This window comes from Mya arenaria, chromosome 2, assembly GCF_026914265.1.
Source record: "Mya arenaria isolate MELC-2E11 chromosome 2, ASM2691426v1".
In the NCBI taxonomy this organism is placed as follows: domain Eukaryota; kingdom Metazoa; phylum Mollusca; class Bivalvia; order Myida; family Myidae; genus Mya; species Mya arenaria.
The window spans coordinates 66,902,091-66,920,527 of record NC_069123.1 but is presented as its reverse complement, the minus strand read 5'-3'; the positions used below and the strand labels follow the sequence as shown (position 1 = coordinate 66,920,527).

The 18,437-nt window shown below is 36.4% G+C and overlaps 2 protein-coding genes across 2 annotated transcripts; both read left to right on the top strand.

Annotated features, from left to right (window-relative positions):
- Positions 1 to 964: 964 nt before the first annotated feature.
- Positions 965 to 10,711, top strand: LOC128208827 (6-deoxyerythronolide-B synthase EryA2, modules 3 and 4-like). Its single transcript, XM_052912457.1, has 8 exons — positions 965 to 1,050; positions 1,810 to 1,937; positions 2,169 to 2,329; positions 3,527 to 3,730; positions 4,927 to 5,005; positions 5,110 to 5,212; positions 5,952 to 6,126; positions 6,636 to 10,711. The coding sequence occupies exons 1-8, from the start codon at positions 970 to 972 to the stop codon at positions 10,709 to 10,711; spliced, it is 5,007 nt and encodes a 1,668-aa protein (XP_052768417.1). The 5' UTR covers positions 965 to 969.
- A 37-nt stretch (positions 10,712 to 10,748) lies between these two features.
- On the top strand, positions 10,749 to 17,243 carry LOC128208837 (uncharacterized). Its single transcript, XM_052912468.1, has 3 exons — positions 10,749 to 13,353; positions 13,702 to 13,884; positions 14,347 to 17,243. The coding sequence occupies exons 1-3, from the start codon at positions 10,749 to 10,751 to the stop codon at positions 14,469 to 14,471; spliced, it is 2,913 nt and encodes a 970-aa protein (XP_052768428.1). The 3' UTR covers positions 14,472 to 17,243.
- The last annotated feature ends 1,194 nt before the right edge of the window (positions 17,244 to 18,437 follow it).

Sequence of the window (18,437 nt, the reverse complement as noted above, 5' to 3'; positions counted from 1 at the left end):
CAAAAAAGTCATTCATAGAATTTTATTTGCAATTACTTCCATATTAAAACCTTTCGTACAAGCCTTTTTAAGAAATTTGAATGAAACAACGTTGTTCGTCTTTTGAAATGGTTATCATGTTTATTTCTAGGCATCTATTCGATAATTATACTAATGTTCGAGTTGGTCAACGTTAAACACAAATTTGTTTTGAAAAGCATGGATACAATTCATTCACAATTCATGTGTTTGTTTACTGAATGAGGTAAATTATAAGGGGTTTTACCGTGAATCTTATCAGTATCAGTTCCAAAACTTTGCTCCCATAAATAAACTTCATAAGGATAAAGTATTTTGTGTAAAGCTCCACCTGCTCATAGGCTATTGGTTGAGGCAATTTAGTAGGTGCGTCAATCGCCCGGTAAAACTGATTAGACTGTAACTATATATAGTGCACGCTCCGATTAAATATTTTTCATTCAAAATAGCCGATGAAACATGACGATGAACTGACTGGTAGGTGTATTTTTATATTTTGTACTGATCACCAGTTAATATAATGCAAACATAAAAAATAAAATAATAGTGGCAGTTGTCGTTATACTTGTAATGTTGTGGACACTATAAAATTGTCGTTCATGCTTTGCGATTCTCTCAATTGTTGTTTAGGACTCACTTGCCAGTTTAAAAAATCACAGTTTATAACAATGCAAACATAATCTGTTTCGATCTTTATCAGTAAGAAAATTAAGGCAATGAAAATTTCATGGATATCCTTTGTTTCCATGAATGGATTTGGTACTGTTCAATAGTATGGATATTTGATTTAATTGTATCTTTATATCACTTTAAAAAAGAGAACACAATGTTTGTTCGTAATTATAATTTAAATTTTCTTTTCCTTTTCTACTAGATACATTTAATTTTTGCTGAAACAAAAAAAAATGCTTCACATTATTTCTTTACAATTCTTAGCTAACATAAAGGGAAATGAATGACGAGGAAGCAATTGCTATAGTTGGTATAGGCTGTAGATTTCCCGGAGCAGACAATGCTGAGGAATTCTGGCGCGTAAGTTTTGATATTTTAGCCAAATATAAACTTCAGTGTTCTCTACCGTTGCTTTTAAAATATGGTATTTGCAATTTTGCGTCCTTTCATCTTGCATTGTTGTGCAGACGATTGAAAAAGTAACGCCATGAGTATTGTGATTTTTATTCTGTTCCATTCTGATTATGTTCTTTTCGTATTGACGCCCGCGACGAAACGAAAATACGTCAAAGCACGTTTTTTGTTAGAGTTAGACACACGATTAGAAAATTGCAGAAGTAACTATAATGGGAATGTCAGCTCAGATTCGAACTTTTATTTGGACCTTTTCATTTACTAATTGTTTGAGTCTCATTTTTAGACTCAGCCTGAGAAAAGCAAAATGTTTAAAACATATTTTAGTATAGTGGTGTCTTTTTAATCAAGTGTTGGACAAATATCGTATTGTTAGCTTATAGCAATTTCACAAATAAATAAAGATTTGCAGATATCGGTTTTCGCAAGTATATATACATTTAAAATCTACATGACAGTTTGTTTTAAGAGCAAGGAGGCTGCTGGTGACAACATGACGTATTAGGCAATCTTTCTTTTTGCGATAGTAACTGCTGACACAATCTTTATAACAGACACAGCCTACGATCTACATCATTCCTATATTTACCCTCTGCCCCTAATTTTACAAAGGCCGTGTAACACCAATTCTTATTAATAAGTACATTATTTCCATTGCATTGAGTCACATACTGTACACATGGCATGTAATTTATATTTATTTAGGTGCTTGTTAACGGTGAAAACCATGTGAAAGAGATACCAAAGGACAGATGGAACAACGAAGCCTTCTACAATGAAGATAAAGATGCCGTGGGGAAGAGCTATGTTACAAAGGCAGGTCTTCTTAAGGAGTGAGTATGTCAGTCTGCCTCAGACTATGTATAATTTGTCCTCAAACAACATTTAGTCAAGGGAAGTCATATATTTTTCACAATTTGCGACATCGATTTTAATAATTTACGCAGACCAAGCGATAACACATGACAAAGCATTTAGACGATGTTCTTTCAATTGCATTTCTATTAAAACTAATAATGATAGTTTGTCTATTTGATCAAAACGCTTACTTTTGATTTTTGAAGCCATGATATGTGGGACAACAAGCTATTTGGAGTGAGTGATGTTGAAGCAGCAAGAATCGACCCGCAGCAAAGATACGTTCTTGAATGTGTCCACATGGCTATGGAGGATGGGGGCTTCACAAGAACCAAGATGAGCGGGACACAGACTGGCGTTTTTATAGGTATAAGCATACAATACTGTATTGTCATCTTAAGGCGAGTGTAGATTTTGGGACAAAATAATGACAAGAAAAATATCTGATATAGATTTCTTCTCAAATAGTTACCTTTTTTGTCAGTATTTGGTCCCAAAATGGCGTTAAGATATCAGTTCAGACCAAACTATGAGTCATATTCCTGTGATATCTACTAATATACGCTTTTACTTTATAAAGGCAGGAATGAATCATCTGTTATACACGCAATATCTTTATTCACTAAATATGTTTTACTGCATCTATCGATTAAAATCTTCACAATTAAGGTATTGGCTAGCGGTATTTTTTGTACAGTAAGATAAAAACCTTTTTCCTTCTCTCGAATGAATATTACAATCACAAGGGGAGTATGTGAATAAACTGTTCAATGACAAATTTCAATATATAGCGTGCGTATATGTGAATAGTGTATGAATGTATCCGTGATATAGATTTTTCATAGTTAGGCTCCTCCTTATTGTTACCGTTTAGATATGGGAGTAGTTGTATTGACACAGACGAAGAAAACCCTTTCTAGCAAACCAGATAGGCATTTCCGGTGAATTCAGCCGTGCTGGAAAATTCCATCTGGCACCCCCTAAGCCAGATGAGTCACGCGCTGTGACGTAATATTATTATTATTATTTTACACTCTTGAAGTAATCATACTTATATGATTTCAATAGATGAGTTTGATAAACATTAACTTTACAAAAATATATCGTCAAAACAAAACAAAATGACCCTTAAAGGACGCGATACTGAAGGAACTTCTGGACTGTGCCGTGAATAAAAATTTCTGCGCGTCATGACGTCAGTAAAAGTCATCGCACGCGCTTACAATAACAATAACACACCAATAGTTTTTACAATGTGGTCGTCTATAAAAACAAATCACTTAACATACCACTTCAACATTTTCTTACATGTCTTCTTAAATTCTGTCAAAAACATATATTTTTTGGCATAAAGAGGGATATAATTCCATATCTCCATTGCAGCATCTGAGAGAGCTTTAGACCATAATTAGTATTCGTCTTCACATGATAAATATTCTTATGAGTGATGGAAAACATGGGCTCATTTTGATTTCTATTCTTTTTCACAAACAGTTTACAATCATGATTTTATTACATGATCCAATAATTTAGGATTGATAATAAATCTTTTAAATTAATCTAGGTTGCATGAACGACGATTACAAGATAATGAGCTCACAAGACCCATCAGGCACCACAAACTACAGCGCAACTGGTACGTCCACCACAGTAATATCTGCCAGAGTGTCTTACGTGTTCAACCTACAAGGGCCTTGTTTAACCGTAGATACGGCCTGCTCCTCTGCAATGATGGCTATTCACCTTGCATGCCAGGCTATAAGATCAGGTACTGTTTTAAAATGTATAATGATGTTATGATTAACAACATACGCTCATGTTAATACAAATACATTCATGGAGTGAGATTTATGAAAACAAAAGTCAATTGTTCATTGACAGCAATCTTTAAACCCCACCTTACTCCGACTTAATCAATATTCCTGTTCCAAGAATCATAAAATGGTATAAAACTATTAAGATGGACCGGGAAATAAATTCCTACACACTTTGGAGAAAATGTACTTTCTATTATGGTTATAAAGTAATTCTTTTAATGGAAGTAGTTTAACTACTATTTTTCGAATTGCACCATCTTTACAGCGCACGAATTGTACGAACTATTTTAGCTACGTATTGTTCAGTTTAAAGGCTTAGTTTAAGCCTTCTATAAGTAACCCCCGCCAAAAAAAAATGTGTACATTACACAACCTCTGTGTATTGATCTTAATTTAATTGCCTTGTGCCCTCTTATCAGATATCAGATTTGAGTATCCTGCTGTGCAGCTTTGGAGGTTTTATTATAACATTTGACCCTTAATGGCCCTGGGCCAATACACAAATACACAGTAAATTGGCCCATACTGTGACACAAGTGAAATTAGCAGTAGATACACAGCAGGGGATTATCATACCAAACATTCCTTAAACTAGGCCTTTAAGCAAAGATTATTTGATTTTGAAAGTAATAGTTTAAATTCAATTTTCGACACTCACTCTATCTTGATATTCTTTATCTCGGTGGTATTATGGTCCCTTTTTTCTGTTATGTTTGTGAAAACGCTGGAAGGTTTAAGTAAAAACCTCGTCAAGAGGCACACTACGTCACAATACTAAAAAGACATAAAGCATAATATACTTTATATTAAATATATGTATTAATACATGTTGGGGTTTCCGATTATAATCGGTCATTGCAACAGGAGTTATGAAGGATAAAACCAGTTTCTGGATCCGAATCGTATATTTTTCCAACATATTAAACTAATAGCAAACTTAAACATATGATAAGCCATCGTGCAGCCAGAGTCAACTTTAAGACAATAAATCATATAAGCTTATAAAGTGAGCTTCAAGTACTCAACGAGCAGATACAGTTTTGTATGAAATCATTACATCAATATATGTTTATTTGGAGGTAGTTTGGTACTAGTGTAAATATTTTTGTTAGTTTCAGACGACAATATTGTTTAATTTCCTTAATAGGTGATTGCTCTCAGGCTATTTGCGGTGGAGTTAGCAGCATCATGTATCCAGACGTGTTCATAACATTAAGTAAAGCCAGGTATGGATGTTATATGCCATCTTATACGAATTAATCAATATTTCCATTCGCTTACATACCTATTTGATATTCAAAATGTGAGTGTTAATATTGTTTTCAACCAGAATGATGTCAGCAGATGGTAAGTGCCAGACCTTCTGTGATACAGCCGACGGATATGCCAGAGGAGAAGGGTGCGGTGTGGTTATTCTAAAGTCACTTAAACAGGTATTTGTATCACAGGCTACTACTTTATTTGTATACAGATTGCCTTTGCTGGCATTCAGATTACATGCGTTCAACAATGTTAAAATACTAAAATGGCTTAAAACGGCAATGTCATAACACATAGCCTTAAACAATAACATATTGATAGATAATGGCACGGTAAAGGAGTATCACTTCTTCGAACATTGTTTTCTCGTTATTGTCACAGGGTCAGAAAAGTGTGTTTTCTCTTACCTAATCAGGTGTTGAGAAGGTGTGTAAGCGGCCCGGTAGCTCAGTCTGTAGAGCACTCGCCCTGATAGCGAGGCGTCCCGGGCTCGAGCCCCGGTCTGGCTGCACACTTTTCTCACCCTGTGACATTTGGCGCCCAACGAGGGACCGTGACTGTATATATACTCAATATCCTACCCATGGTTTTGTCATGTAAACCTTGTTCTCAATCCTGTTAATTCGGGGACGAATTCCAACTTGCAGGGGAGTATGTCACGGTATCGTAACCTAATCAGGTGTTGAGAAGGTGTGTTATCGGCCCGGTAGCTCAGTCGGTAGAGCACTCCCCCTGATAGCGATGGGTCCCGGTTCGAGCCCCGGTTTGCCTGCACACTTTTCTCACCCTCTGACATTATCATTAGTGATTTAGGTTCTCAATTAAGTAGTTATTACTTTTTTATGTCCATCTTCATCATCATTTGTTTTCGTTTTACTTGATATTGGTTAAAGATAAGACTATTTCATTAAGGCACTACAAGACCATGACAAAGTATGGGGAGTCATAGTGACAGGCACAAATCAAGACGGTAGAGCTTCACAACCCATTACTGCGCCATCTGGAAGCCAACAGAAGGCTTTGCTTAAGCACGTTTACACCAAATACGACATCGATCCATCAACTGTTCAGTACATAGAGGCTCACGGTAATTTATAATCTCACTTTATCCATCTATACATATCATAGCAATACTAAATAAATATAAACTAGACTACGTGTTGTTACACGTAAGAAGCGTAAGGCGTTGCGCAGCTGTTTCTCAATATTCATCTTCCACAAAGCGGTGGAAAATAGAAATATGTTCTCATCATTTACTTATCAATGCGACATGCAAAATTTCATATTGGAAACATGCAAGCTGGAGGTCATTATCATATCTTATCACAGATTGATGTGGAAATACTTTCCTAACTATACTTCCATGCGTAGCAGCGAAATATACCTGTCGTTCATATTGATTTTGTAATAGTACGACTATGTTTACAGTGAATAACTCAGTTATAATCATTTGCCAATACAAAGGCTGTTATGCCAAACAATTAGAATGTATGAGCTACTTTGTTCATAGCCGCAATTGAAAAGTAGTCTTATATTGGTGTATTGCTTCTAAATATACTAAATCGTCAGCTGATACCGATGTAATTTTTCACTTAGGAACTGGAACACCCATCGGTGACCCTACGGAGACAAATGCATTAGGATCGTTCTTTTCAGAATGTCGAAGTCAAAAAGCAAATCCTCTATTAATAGGATCAGTAAAAACAAATATTGGCCACACTGAATCCGCTGCAGGGGTAGCTGGTCTTATCAAAGTACTCCTAATGATGAAGGAAGGGCAATTTGTTCCATCGCTTCATCTTCAACGCGATAAAGGGAATATCAACAAGGGAATAAAACTTGAGAAACTCAACATTGACATTCCCGTTGATGTGTCAGAATGGAAAGCAAACGAAATGGGACAACGTGTTGCTTGCGTTAATTCGTTTGGGTTCGGAGGCTCAAATTGTCATGCTGTTGTTAAGAGTTCTGAGATGCATGGAAGTAATTGTTCGAGTGCAGACACCACTCCACTTTTATTCGGTATATCCGGAATTGACAGGAAATCACTTGAAATCAATTTAGAAGAATTCATCAAAAACATTTCTGAAAGGAAAGTTGACCTCAAAGATGTCTCATACACTTCTCTAATACGGAGAGAACATTTCCTATATCGCACAATTGTTGCAGGCTCAACAGTCGAGGAAATTAAAAAAGATGCACATCGCAAAATAACAATGCCCCCACAACGAAAACATACAAATATTAATATTGTGTTTGTCTTCTGTGGCGTTGGAACGACATGGACTGGCATGGGATGCCAATTTATGACAAACTTGAAATTCAGAAAAACAGTTCAAGAAATCGATGAGTTTCTACAACCTCTCGCGGACCTACGACTTACCGACCTGTTTAGCAGCCAGGAAACGCAATACGACGATCCATTTCTCAATCACGTTGCAATTTTTGCTGTTCAGGTTGCTCTTGCAAATGTATGGATAGACTTTGGAGTAGAACCAGACGTCATTATTGGCCAGTCCGTTGGAGAAGTCGCAGCGGCTCATATTTCTGGGCGCATTGAATTGGAAGAAGCTGTACGAGTCATAGTTCATCGATCTAAGATACTAGCCAAACATCAAAATGGATCAATGATGGTGGTCAAAGGAGTAGATATGAATGATTTAGAGACGATTTGCACACACCACATCAATACCAGTATTGCTGTTTACAGTAGTCCCGTTGGTTGCACATTGTCGGGCGACAGTTCAGAAATAGAAGTCATTAAGACACGTTTAGAGAAATACAAGGCTACAGAAACAAACAGAAATATTTTGATTAGAAAGCTTGGCGTTGCAACTGCATATCACAGCCCTTTGGTTGAATCTTGCAGAGAAGAAATCATCGAAACGATTGGTAAAATACAACACAGACAAAAAATCAAATATAACATCATTTCGACCGTGACGGCAGAAGTTGCTTCGGATACAGATTTCACAACAGGCGAGTACTGGGCCAAGAATGTCCGACAACCTGTTTTGTTTTATCAGAGTGTAAAACGAGCTGCATCAAATACAAAACATAACATCTTTCTTGAAATTGGACCAAAGCCGGTGCTCAAAGCTCATCTTGCAGATATTTTCGAGGAAGGATCGTTTAATTGTCAACAGTCAATGAACTTCAACAAAGAATTCTCATGCATGTTTGACTCGTTGTCGAATCTTTTCCAGACTGGGGTTGAACTAAATTGGATGAATTTGTTTTCTGGATGGAGAAGCCCAATCTCTATACCGAAATACATCTTTCAAAAATCAAAAACATTGCATGTGTCTGAAAAAATGAAACAGTATGTTGAAGGTATAAAATCCGACGGAAATACTTCACATATGTTCATGACATCAATGTTAAACGGAACAGAAACAAAATTTGAAGCTCATCTTTCAAATTCAAGGACACCATTTGTCTTTGAACATCGCATGTCAGGTACAATTTTGGTACCTGGGGCAACATACATCGATGCTGCACTTTTCGTTGGAATGAATGTTCTGGGAAAAAGTGCATTTAGTTTGTCAGTTTCAGTTGACTTTGTCAACCCTGTAACATTACAACCAAACGATGAATCTATTCTTGACATTTCAACAAGTATAGAAAAAGGGTCAATTGTCCATTTCCGGTGCCGAAACAAAATGGGGGTTGTTGTTGCAAAGGGAAAAGTATTTCCTAGAGAGACGAAGGGAACGAAACAAGTACAGCTTCAATCCCTCTTCAACAAATGCCAAAAAGTGAAGGACAAAAGTTCAGTTTATCAAGCGCTGAGAGGTTTGCAGTTTGAATATGGCCCCTCACTTGCTTTGATTGAAAAATCATGGTGCTCTGCTACTGAATGTATTTCTGAAATTTTCATCCCAGCCAATATTGCAAGAGAAGTACAAAAGACCATTATTCATCCTGCAATTGTTGATGCAATGTTTCAGACTTTTGCAAATTTTATCAATGAAAACCTTGATATTGCTTTGCCAAAGGGCAGTGAAAGAATCACCTTGTTTGGGCCAATCGATCCAGAAGAGACAACGTTATACGTGTACGTGAAGTTAGTAAGTCAAACTTACAACGAGTATCACTTCAATCTAGTCTTAGTCAATCCTGGAGGATCTGTTTTACTAGAGATTCTAGACTTTTACACACGCACACTAGAGGAAAGCACCAAATACAAACATACCTACATTGTCGGAAAGACGTCTCTTGACGTTTCTAGAACTACAGAACAAAGAGGAGGCATGTTTTATTCCACAAAGCCGCTGGATAATAAAACATGGTTTTCAAAGTTTGTTGAAACTCAAGGAATTCTTTGCATAGAAGAAACTGAAAGCACTATCGAACAGCAAAGCAATCTTAAACCATCAGCAGCTCTTTTTTACGCCAACCAGCCGGTTGTTGCGCAAGACAATCTCTCATCTTCTGCTGCTAGAGGATTCTTTAGATTCCGAGAGTTTCTTGGTTGGTGTCAGAAGAACGAACTGCAATGCCCTATATACGTCATCACAGATAACACTCAAGACCATTTCTACAAAACTCAAACTTGTGTGAATGTAGAAGGCAGCCACATGTGGGGATTGGTACGTGCCTTACGCCACGAAAAAGTTCATTTGGATCTCCGCTTAGTTGATGTCGATGAAAACGATTTGGATTTAGACACGTTGATTACCGTGTTTAGGTCAAGGGATAGTGCAAACGCAGAACTGATTGTATCTGGAACCTCTGTGTACCATATCAGCATTTCCCGTGTTCACCTTAACAACATAGGCAGAACAAGAGAAATATCAAAGGACTTGGAATCAAGTGCATGTTTTCTATCGAAATCACTTGAACATGTCAAAGAACCATTTCTAGCTGATACAAAGCTCCAGGATGCACCAGCACAGGATATTAATGCATCAAGGGTTGCGATAACATCAATGTGCCTTCATCCTTTGACGACATTTTTCCAAACGATTGGAATAGATATTCACGAAATTTGGCCTGACATAATTTTTCAAAGCCACACTGTTATAGCCTTAGAAGGAAAAGGGCTCTTGAAAGAAACCGATTCCCATGATATCGAGATAGGTTTCTTATACCCTGTTCCAGTTCAATATCCAATTGTTCACATACCGAAAGAATGTACTTGGCCTTTGTCAAAATATTCCCCGACACCTGGTGTTTTACTTCATGCCATCCTGCTAGAAAAGATTATCCAAAACATCCAAGACGGATCCCACGTCCTTTTGTTTGGAAATTCAACTATGAATGGGCAATGTGTTAAAGACGTTTTTGTTCAAATGAGTGCAACGAAATCATGTGAAATCGAATTTGTTGATATAAAGAGCGTCGAACATATTCAAAGCAGTAAGGTTGGTAAAACTATTGTTCCTCTCGTACGATTTTCATCAATTGACATCGACAAAGTCATTAACAAATGCAAAAACAAAACAAGCATCGTGGCTTTATCAGGAAATGTATCCGTCAATCTCCAGGCGTATATTCGGATGACTTATCCAACAGTGGCCCTTGTTGTAGTTTCTCCAGCAGACATTTTCGTTGCGCAAGGATTGCGTAAATGTGTTCAATCCACATTGCAAAACATTTCAAGAAACGGTTTGGAATCCAATACAGACATAGCCAATATGTTTGAAAACGTCCGTTGTACAAACACTTGATATACAACAAGACGCAAACATATCCCACAAAGTCGAAATGACAGGTCTGTTTCGAAAGTGCGGTTGTTACATTGTAGTTGGAGGGTTGACCGGCCTTGGCCGTGTTCTGGTGAAATATATTGCAGAATCAGGAGCCGGTCATATTGCAATATTTTCTAGGCGCCAGCCAAGTGATGAACAAAAGCAGTACTTCAAAGACTTAGAAACAGGGTGTTCTTGTACAATACATACACTACAAGTTGATGTTACCGATTTAGAGTCACTGTACCTGGCTAGACAATCAGTATGTTTCGCATTAAACGGTGTCCCAATACGTGGTATTTTTCAAGGTGCTGGTGTTCTGGTCGATGCAATTTATGAAAATCAGACAGAAGAAACGCTTGTGAAAGTTCTCAAGCCAAAACTTGATGGAACGTGGAATTTACACGTATCTTTTAAGGACTTGCCTCTGGATTACTTCGTAATGCATTCGTCAGTGACATCCTTGTTGGGAAACCCTGGACAAACAAACTATGCAGCAGCCAATAGCTTTCTTGACAGTATGGCACTTTACAGACGATCACAAGGAATGAGCGGCCAGTCGATAAATTGGGGCGCATTGGCAGTAGGGATGGCGGTAGAAGACGAAAAGGTTGCCAATAAATTGCAAAACCTAGGAATAGGAATTCTATCCGAACAAAAAACAAAGGAATATTTTACGGATGCGCTTCTGTGCAATGAGACAAACATCTGTTTTGCTGACCTTAAATGGGAAGTTCTATCACATTCCAGTGCAGTTAAAAATGAAAAGGTCAAGTTCAGTGGACTTCTCAAAACCGGTATGACCGATGCTGTAAAACTCCACAACCAAGAGGAGAAACACAGTTTGCATCAGATAAAAAGTCTGACTTTACGTGGAAAAAGGTCTGCAGTTCGAAAAATCATATTGTCAATCATTAGTGAGCAGTTTGTTAGCGATACTACAAAACTTGAAGATGATCAAACATTTTTTGACCTAGGAGTTGACTCCTTGTCTGCAACAGGGTTTCTAAATAGCTTACGAACGATTTTCAGTGTTCAATATCCTGTAGTCAAAATAATGTCAGGCTCAACTACAATACGGGATGTTGTAGACTTTTGCTGCGAGCGATTGGTGGTTTCGGAAACACAAGAAAACCACTTCACGGAAAACTATTCAGAAGAGTCAAACGGAAAACCTGCAGTCACTCAGATTCCCGAATTAATGAATTATCGCCATTTTAAGTACGACCCTGGCCTCACGTACATGACTGATATCGAAATTAGAGGAATGGCATTGACAACTGAAAATTTCAAGAACTGTATTGCACATTTATTGTCTCGTTTCCGTGAACTACGATGCCATATAAAGCAAGAAGGCGACGATAATTTTGTTGTAGTCGAAGATGACACCGTTGCTGCACTCAACAGAATTCCGTTGGAAAGCGTTCCTTTCAACCAAATGCTTGACAAATTCACAGAAGCTCGTGATCAGAGAGACACTATAACATTTGATTTAGACACTCAGTATCCAATAAAATTTCAGATTGGCCAAACAAGCAGCTGCACACTCGTTCGTCTAAGTGTTCACAAGGTTGTGTCTGATATGACGTCAATTTCGTTGATTTTCAAGGAAATGAAAACATATTTAGACTCACTACAGCAAAACAAGTCCATAAATGCACACTTCAGCGAAATTCACCCGAGGAAAGCCATTAACGAAACAGTTCGTGTCAAAAGAAAAGCATGTCTAAATTACTGGAAACAAAGGATAGAATTTGCCACTCCATGTTCCCTTACTAAGGAGGTGAGTGAACCGCAGGCCAAGTTTTTCAGATCCACATCAAAAACAATAGGTCCGAATAGTTACAATGAAATTTTAGCTTTTTTGAGTGATTCGGAGGCCACATTGTTTCAGCTATTTGCTTCAGTATACCAGTTATTGCTAGCTGTTGAAACGGGACAACCAACTGCGACAATACTTACAGATATCGATCTACGGGCAGAAATACCGGCAATAGCAAATGAGGTAGTCAGAGGGATAAATGTTATACCTCTATCAGCTCAACCCTCCAACGATATGACGTTTAGTGAGTTTCTTGAAGAAAACAAAAAACAAATGATAGCAGACATAGAGCATGGACAGTTGCCGTACATAGATATAGTAAATTTTCTACAGCCGGAAAATAAGGCCAGTTTCGGTCGCCATTATCTCATTATGAATGACATGACAAAGTTAGACATGCTCGCTAGTGGAACGCCTGACCACCCATACACGGTATCGATTAAGAACATTTGGCTTGCAAAGTTAAGTAAGGAAACCATTTGTCAGGTGGTGTACAATAAAACTAAACAAAGCATCACCATTCACTTCCACTACAATGAACGTCTATGTGGAGTAGAAAGAGGAAGACATTTTGGGGAAAAACTTTTTCAGATATTGCATCATGGAATAAGGAATAGACATCAAACAATAGGAACTGTTTTTCACAAAACAGATTGTTTCCATGGCCCAAAACAAATGAAACAGCCTGACATTGCAAATGAAAGTCATTCATCTCCGGCTGAGAAAATCCAGCTATCATCACCAAGCAAATACAGACCTCGAACACATCTGAACGTCCAACCGATGGAAATAATCAATGGTACATTTTCTTAAATGATACTAGTATATGGTGCACGTTTTTAAAACACAATTATATAGTTCGCATACAATTATAATGTTTAAGAAGTCTATTGCAAGCGACGTACATTTAAAGGTGTAATAGTTAAACTAAATAAAAATATGTTTTAAATTGTTTTAGTACTTTGATGTACAAAAAAAGAGTTAGCTTGCAAATTTAATAAAATATATTTTGATTTTAACAAAATATAATCATCAGATTATATTCTTATTAAAAGGAATAAGAAAATAAAGTATTGATGACTCAGAACGCGGACCGTGGGTCACATGGTATATACATAATGTAAGTTGTTTATATCATTTTAAACAGGTTATTTTCAAAAGCAAACAAAAGCTGGTTGGAGTCACCGTGTCTATGTCACTTTGCTGGAGCATCAAGACAACGACAATGACGCTAAATGGATAACGATTCAGTGGAGCAAAAAACCTGGAAGGCCAACGAAATCGCTTTCAGTGTCGACGTGTGATTCTATCTCCATGTTGAACCTGAACCGTGAGTACAAAATATCCATTGAGCGTATACTGTTCGTATGCTGTTCTTAGTCTCTGGTTGAGCAGTTCCAGAAAAAAAACAGCTTAGAATAAAATAAACTGGATTAAATGAACTACCTAGTGTCTCAATGTAGTTAAACTGTCCTAATTGCAAAGTATCGTTTGTAACTTGACAGTCAAGATAAACATATATGATTTTTCCTGATACATTTTGTTCTTCTACGCGTATTAGCAAGATCATCAAATCGTTATAATAATACCGGTAAAATGTTGCATTTTATTGATTTTTTTTCTGTAAATGTGGTAGTCTGTCATTGTATATAACAACATTTATATATATACAGCATTTGCCTTACTGTTAATCAGACATGAGCATTTCGATTTTCATTAAAATGTATTGTATGCGCTAAAGAATCGATAAAAAAGACTGTTACTTATTCACATGAACAATATAACATTTCAGGTCAACACTCGATAGTTGTGCAGGCACGCGAGAGGCAACTTGTCATATGCACCCCGGAACACGAGGTTGCGCAACGGTGGATGACAGTGCTTGAGAACAGTGCAAAAAGACCAACTAGACTTTAATTGGATGGCTCCCCAAGCAAAGGTTGATAAACATCTTTTGGCCGAATAAGTCCGAAGAGAACACGTCGGTAATTTCGTGATATAACAAAGAACTGTTTGTTCATGATTTTTTGTTTTGAATTATTTGACTTGATACTTACTAACCCACTTCCAAAGGCTCGTGAAGTACAGTGTTTTTTGCTATTTCTGATATAGTTCTTCAAATCAAATCAGGCCGATATATTGTTAAATGTGTTCACTATGTAGTGATGTTGACTGTGTACACACTCAGGCATTTCGAACGGTTGTACGACGAGGTATTGCAAGACAAATATTTCAGAGTTGAAAGTTTTAGACGTAACATTTGAGATATTTGTCTCAAAATAAATATAATCAATACTCAATTCGAGTAAGTGATCGTACGATAAGTTCTTTGATTACCATATTTTCAGAGCCAGTCAGATAATAGATAAATTTTACAAAGACTAGAATGTCAAAGTTATAAACGCTAGAAACCAGATTCAATTGAAACATGTTTAGTCTCCTGTATATATGTATCCTTCGTCAATATAGTATGGTAAAATCGAATACTTGAACGAGTCCTATGCTTCTATTTTAAGACTGTACTTTACGACTCTTATCTGTACAAGTAATTGACAAACGTGTCAATGTGTTTTTGTATATATAGTGTACTAATTCTTTACTCTGAAAGCATGCATTTGTAAATAGCCGACATATTCTAATACAGCTGCAGCCAATTGTTTACAACTGGTTCATTCTGTGGTTTTGTCAAAATTAGCCAAAATGTTTATTGACTGACCATTGTTTTCCAATAATAACTATAAACCAGTCATTTAATCATTTAAATTCTCCAATTGGCCAAAAGACAACCTGCGGACGACATATCAAGGTTTAATACAATTGGTTGCGGTAGAACTTTGTCCAACACATAAGTATGTGAGTATTGCATTATATAATTGACTAGTCGCCAGTTGGCAAACAATTAGTTGACCAACAATATGATTATATTGTAAATAGATAAGAGCACATGGTTGCATTATCTAATGCATTGACTCCAAAAATCTCCACCAAGTGATCTGGACAGGTTGCAATAATTGGTATTGCGACTGGCCAGTTGACTGGAATTCAGTATATGATACAAGTTGATATAGTGATTCAACTGTGATTACTGACATGCAACAGCTCTCAGTGTTTTTTTTAAGGCCTGATTTGGGGCCGAAATTCGGCCCCATTCCCCTCTCCAAAAAGTATATATTTTTCCCCTATTTCAGTAAAAATTTCCCCTCCCGACGATGTCAAAATCGTCCTCTAAAATAACTTTGCCGATCGTAATTACGGCACTTTTCAATACGGTAAACGCAGTTTGGCGCCGCATTTTACACGTAGTGATCATACGTGCTAGTCTCCCTTGATTGATTGGTATCGTTCAAGCGCTCGGAAAATTAATTATATTACGATTATACGAAAAAACAAGCGTCCAGTCTAGGCCAACTCATCCCGACCTCCACAGCCTGTGTCGAAAGACTCTTCAGTCTTATGAATTCCCTCTGTACGCATTCTAGGAATAAACTACGGGGCAACACACTTGACAGTCTTATAAGAATATGTATGAGAGTGCCAAAAGAACTGTCAGCAGGGGACATTGACAACATAATCAACCTTTACAATATGAAAGAAAGAGATATTGCTTTGTAGATTGCTTTCACTTTCACTTTGATCTTGTTATGTATATGCATATGATCAATTTATTAAAGAGGAAGGCAAAGCTTTAATGATTTTTGCATTTATACATTTTCCCCTTTTTGCCCTTTTACGACGCGATTTTCCCCTCCTGACGGGCCCTGGCCCCATTCCCCTAAAAGTGAACAAAAACACTGGCTCTGTATGTCTGTTATACACATACAAATGAAGATAATCCTTTTTTTTTTAAAACATCACATAATATTAATACTTAGAGATAGTCCGTGTAATATATTCGTAAAATCGCAAACTATGTGAATAAAACGAATTGGTGAGCTGTGTTTTTACAAGACGAATATGCTTGATATGGTTTTATGTTATTAAATGTGCTTACATGTCTTGTTTTTCTATATTCATATTATTTAAGAATATTGTTTAGAATATTTTACTAGAAGTTACCACTTCGATATGGATCTTATTAATATGATAATTGTTATTGTAAATACATTTGTTGTTCAGATTGTATACACATTTATTGTTACTATGTTCAAATGACACTTTCTTATTGTAGTCATGTTAAAGCTGCGCTCTCACAGATTGAACGTTTTGACAACTTTTTTACTTTTTTTCTTGGAACGAGCCAATTTTTGCGAAAATCCGTGGAAACCAGTTATATAAGAATGATGACAAAAAATTATATCGCAGATTTTTATATTTAAGTTTAAAAAATAATGTTTTATGCATTTTTCCTAAACTGTTAGTAAATGTTTAAACCATAAAACATTAATTTTCGAACGGAAATATAAAAATCTATGATTTTTTGTCAGCAATCTAAGATCACTGTTTTGCAGATATTTACGCAAAAATTTGCTCTTTCTAAGACAAAAAATAAAAAAGTTATAAAAATGGTATATCTGTGAGAGTGCAGCGTTAAAATGTGTGCTATACTGGTGACTATTACTTTCTTATGTTTTGGTGTTGATAATGGTTGCACAACTTGAATGTAATGACATCATGCTATTAAAACACTAAAATATAGAAGATGGTTTTACAACCATTTATTGTTAAAACTTAAATGCCATGCGTTTTACTGATGTGGTTGTCTGTATATGCCAGACTGACACCATTATCACCATTTATTCTATGGTGTATTTGTTATTACTTTCATATATATTGTTTATGTTTTTAATTTCTGATTAGTTCAACAGAATTACATTAATAAAATAAAATATTGTTAACTTCTTTTGGTGTTGATTTATTGTAATATCATGCTTAAATTTCCATGAGTGTTTTTGTAAAAGCAACAACAATATATGCACAGGATTTTAAATTGAATGAGTAAAAGGCATATGCACCGTTACACTATGTATTTGGATAAGTATTTGGTACAAGAAACAATAATGGAGTCTCATTTTCATTATTCATAAGAAATGAGGGTTTTGGTTTACCGTTTACAGTGTGTGTATACCACGTGATAAATTGCGTCATAAATGCTCGTCGGAAGGCAATATTTTGATTTGAAAAAGACTTAAAACAGAGATAACTTCACTATTTCTTCACCATTTTAAATGGACATAGCGCAGTCTACGCCGCTTACCGTGCCCTGCCTTCGGTCTTTTACCAGAGTTTGATTGAGAGTTTAGTTTCGTAAAACACTTCGACAAACCTTTTCACAATACGGCCGTCTGACATAGCACTGTCAAAATATTATTTTGGAAATTGGTTTGTCGAAGTGTTTGATGAAACTAATGAGCTTATCAAATTTCGGCAATAAAACAAATACGGGACTCTTTAAGCGGCATGGCTGCCCTTTGTTTTCTTTAAAATGGTGTTATTCAAGAAATGTAATCTTTGATTTAAGTCTTCTTTTTAAGCAAAATGTTGCCTTCCGACGTAGCATATATGACGTAACTTATCACGTGGTTATACACACACTGGTTTAGTAGGTTAAAATATCTAGGCATATTTGAACAACTAGTACAGTGGCCACTTTGTTATTAACATATGTGTAAGGGTATTTCACACTGATTAATTGAGGTATTGCTATGGAACGTATCGGGCTAGTTTCTTTACTGAAATACTATAATAGACTGCTATAATAGACGGTTATATTACCAAATACAGCCACAAAGGTGAAACGGTCATGCCTTCTCCTGTGTAAGATCCGATTTTCTTAAGAAATTTCGCACTAATACTTTTAGAGATTTTAACTTATAATTACCACAAAAGCTATTGAATACTCAGAATATTTAAATAGAAGGTGTGCCACTAATGTGATTAAATGTC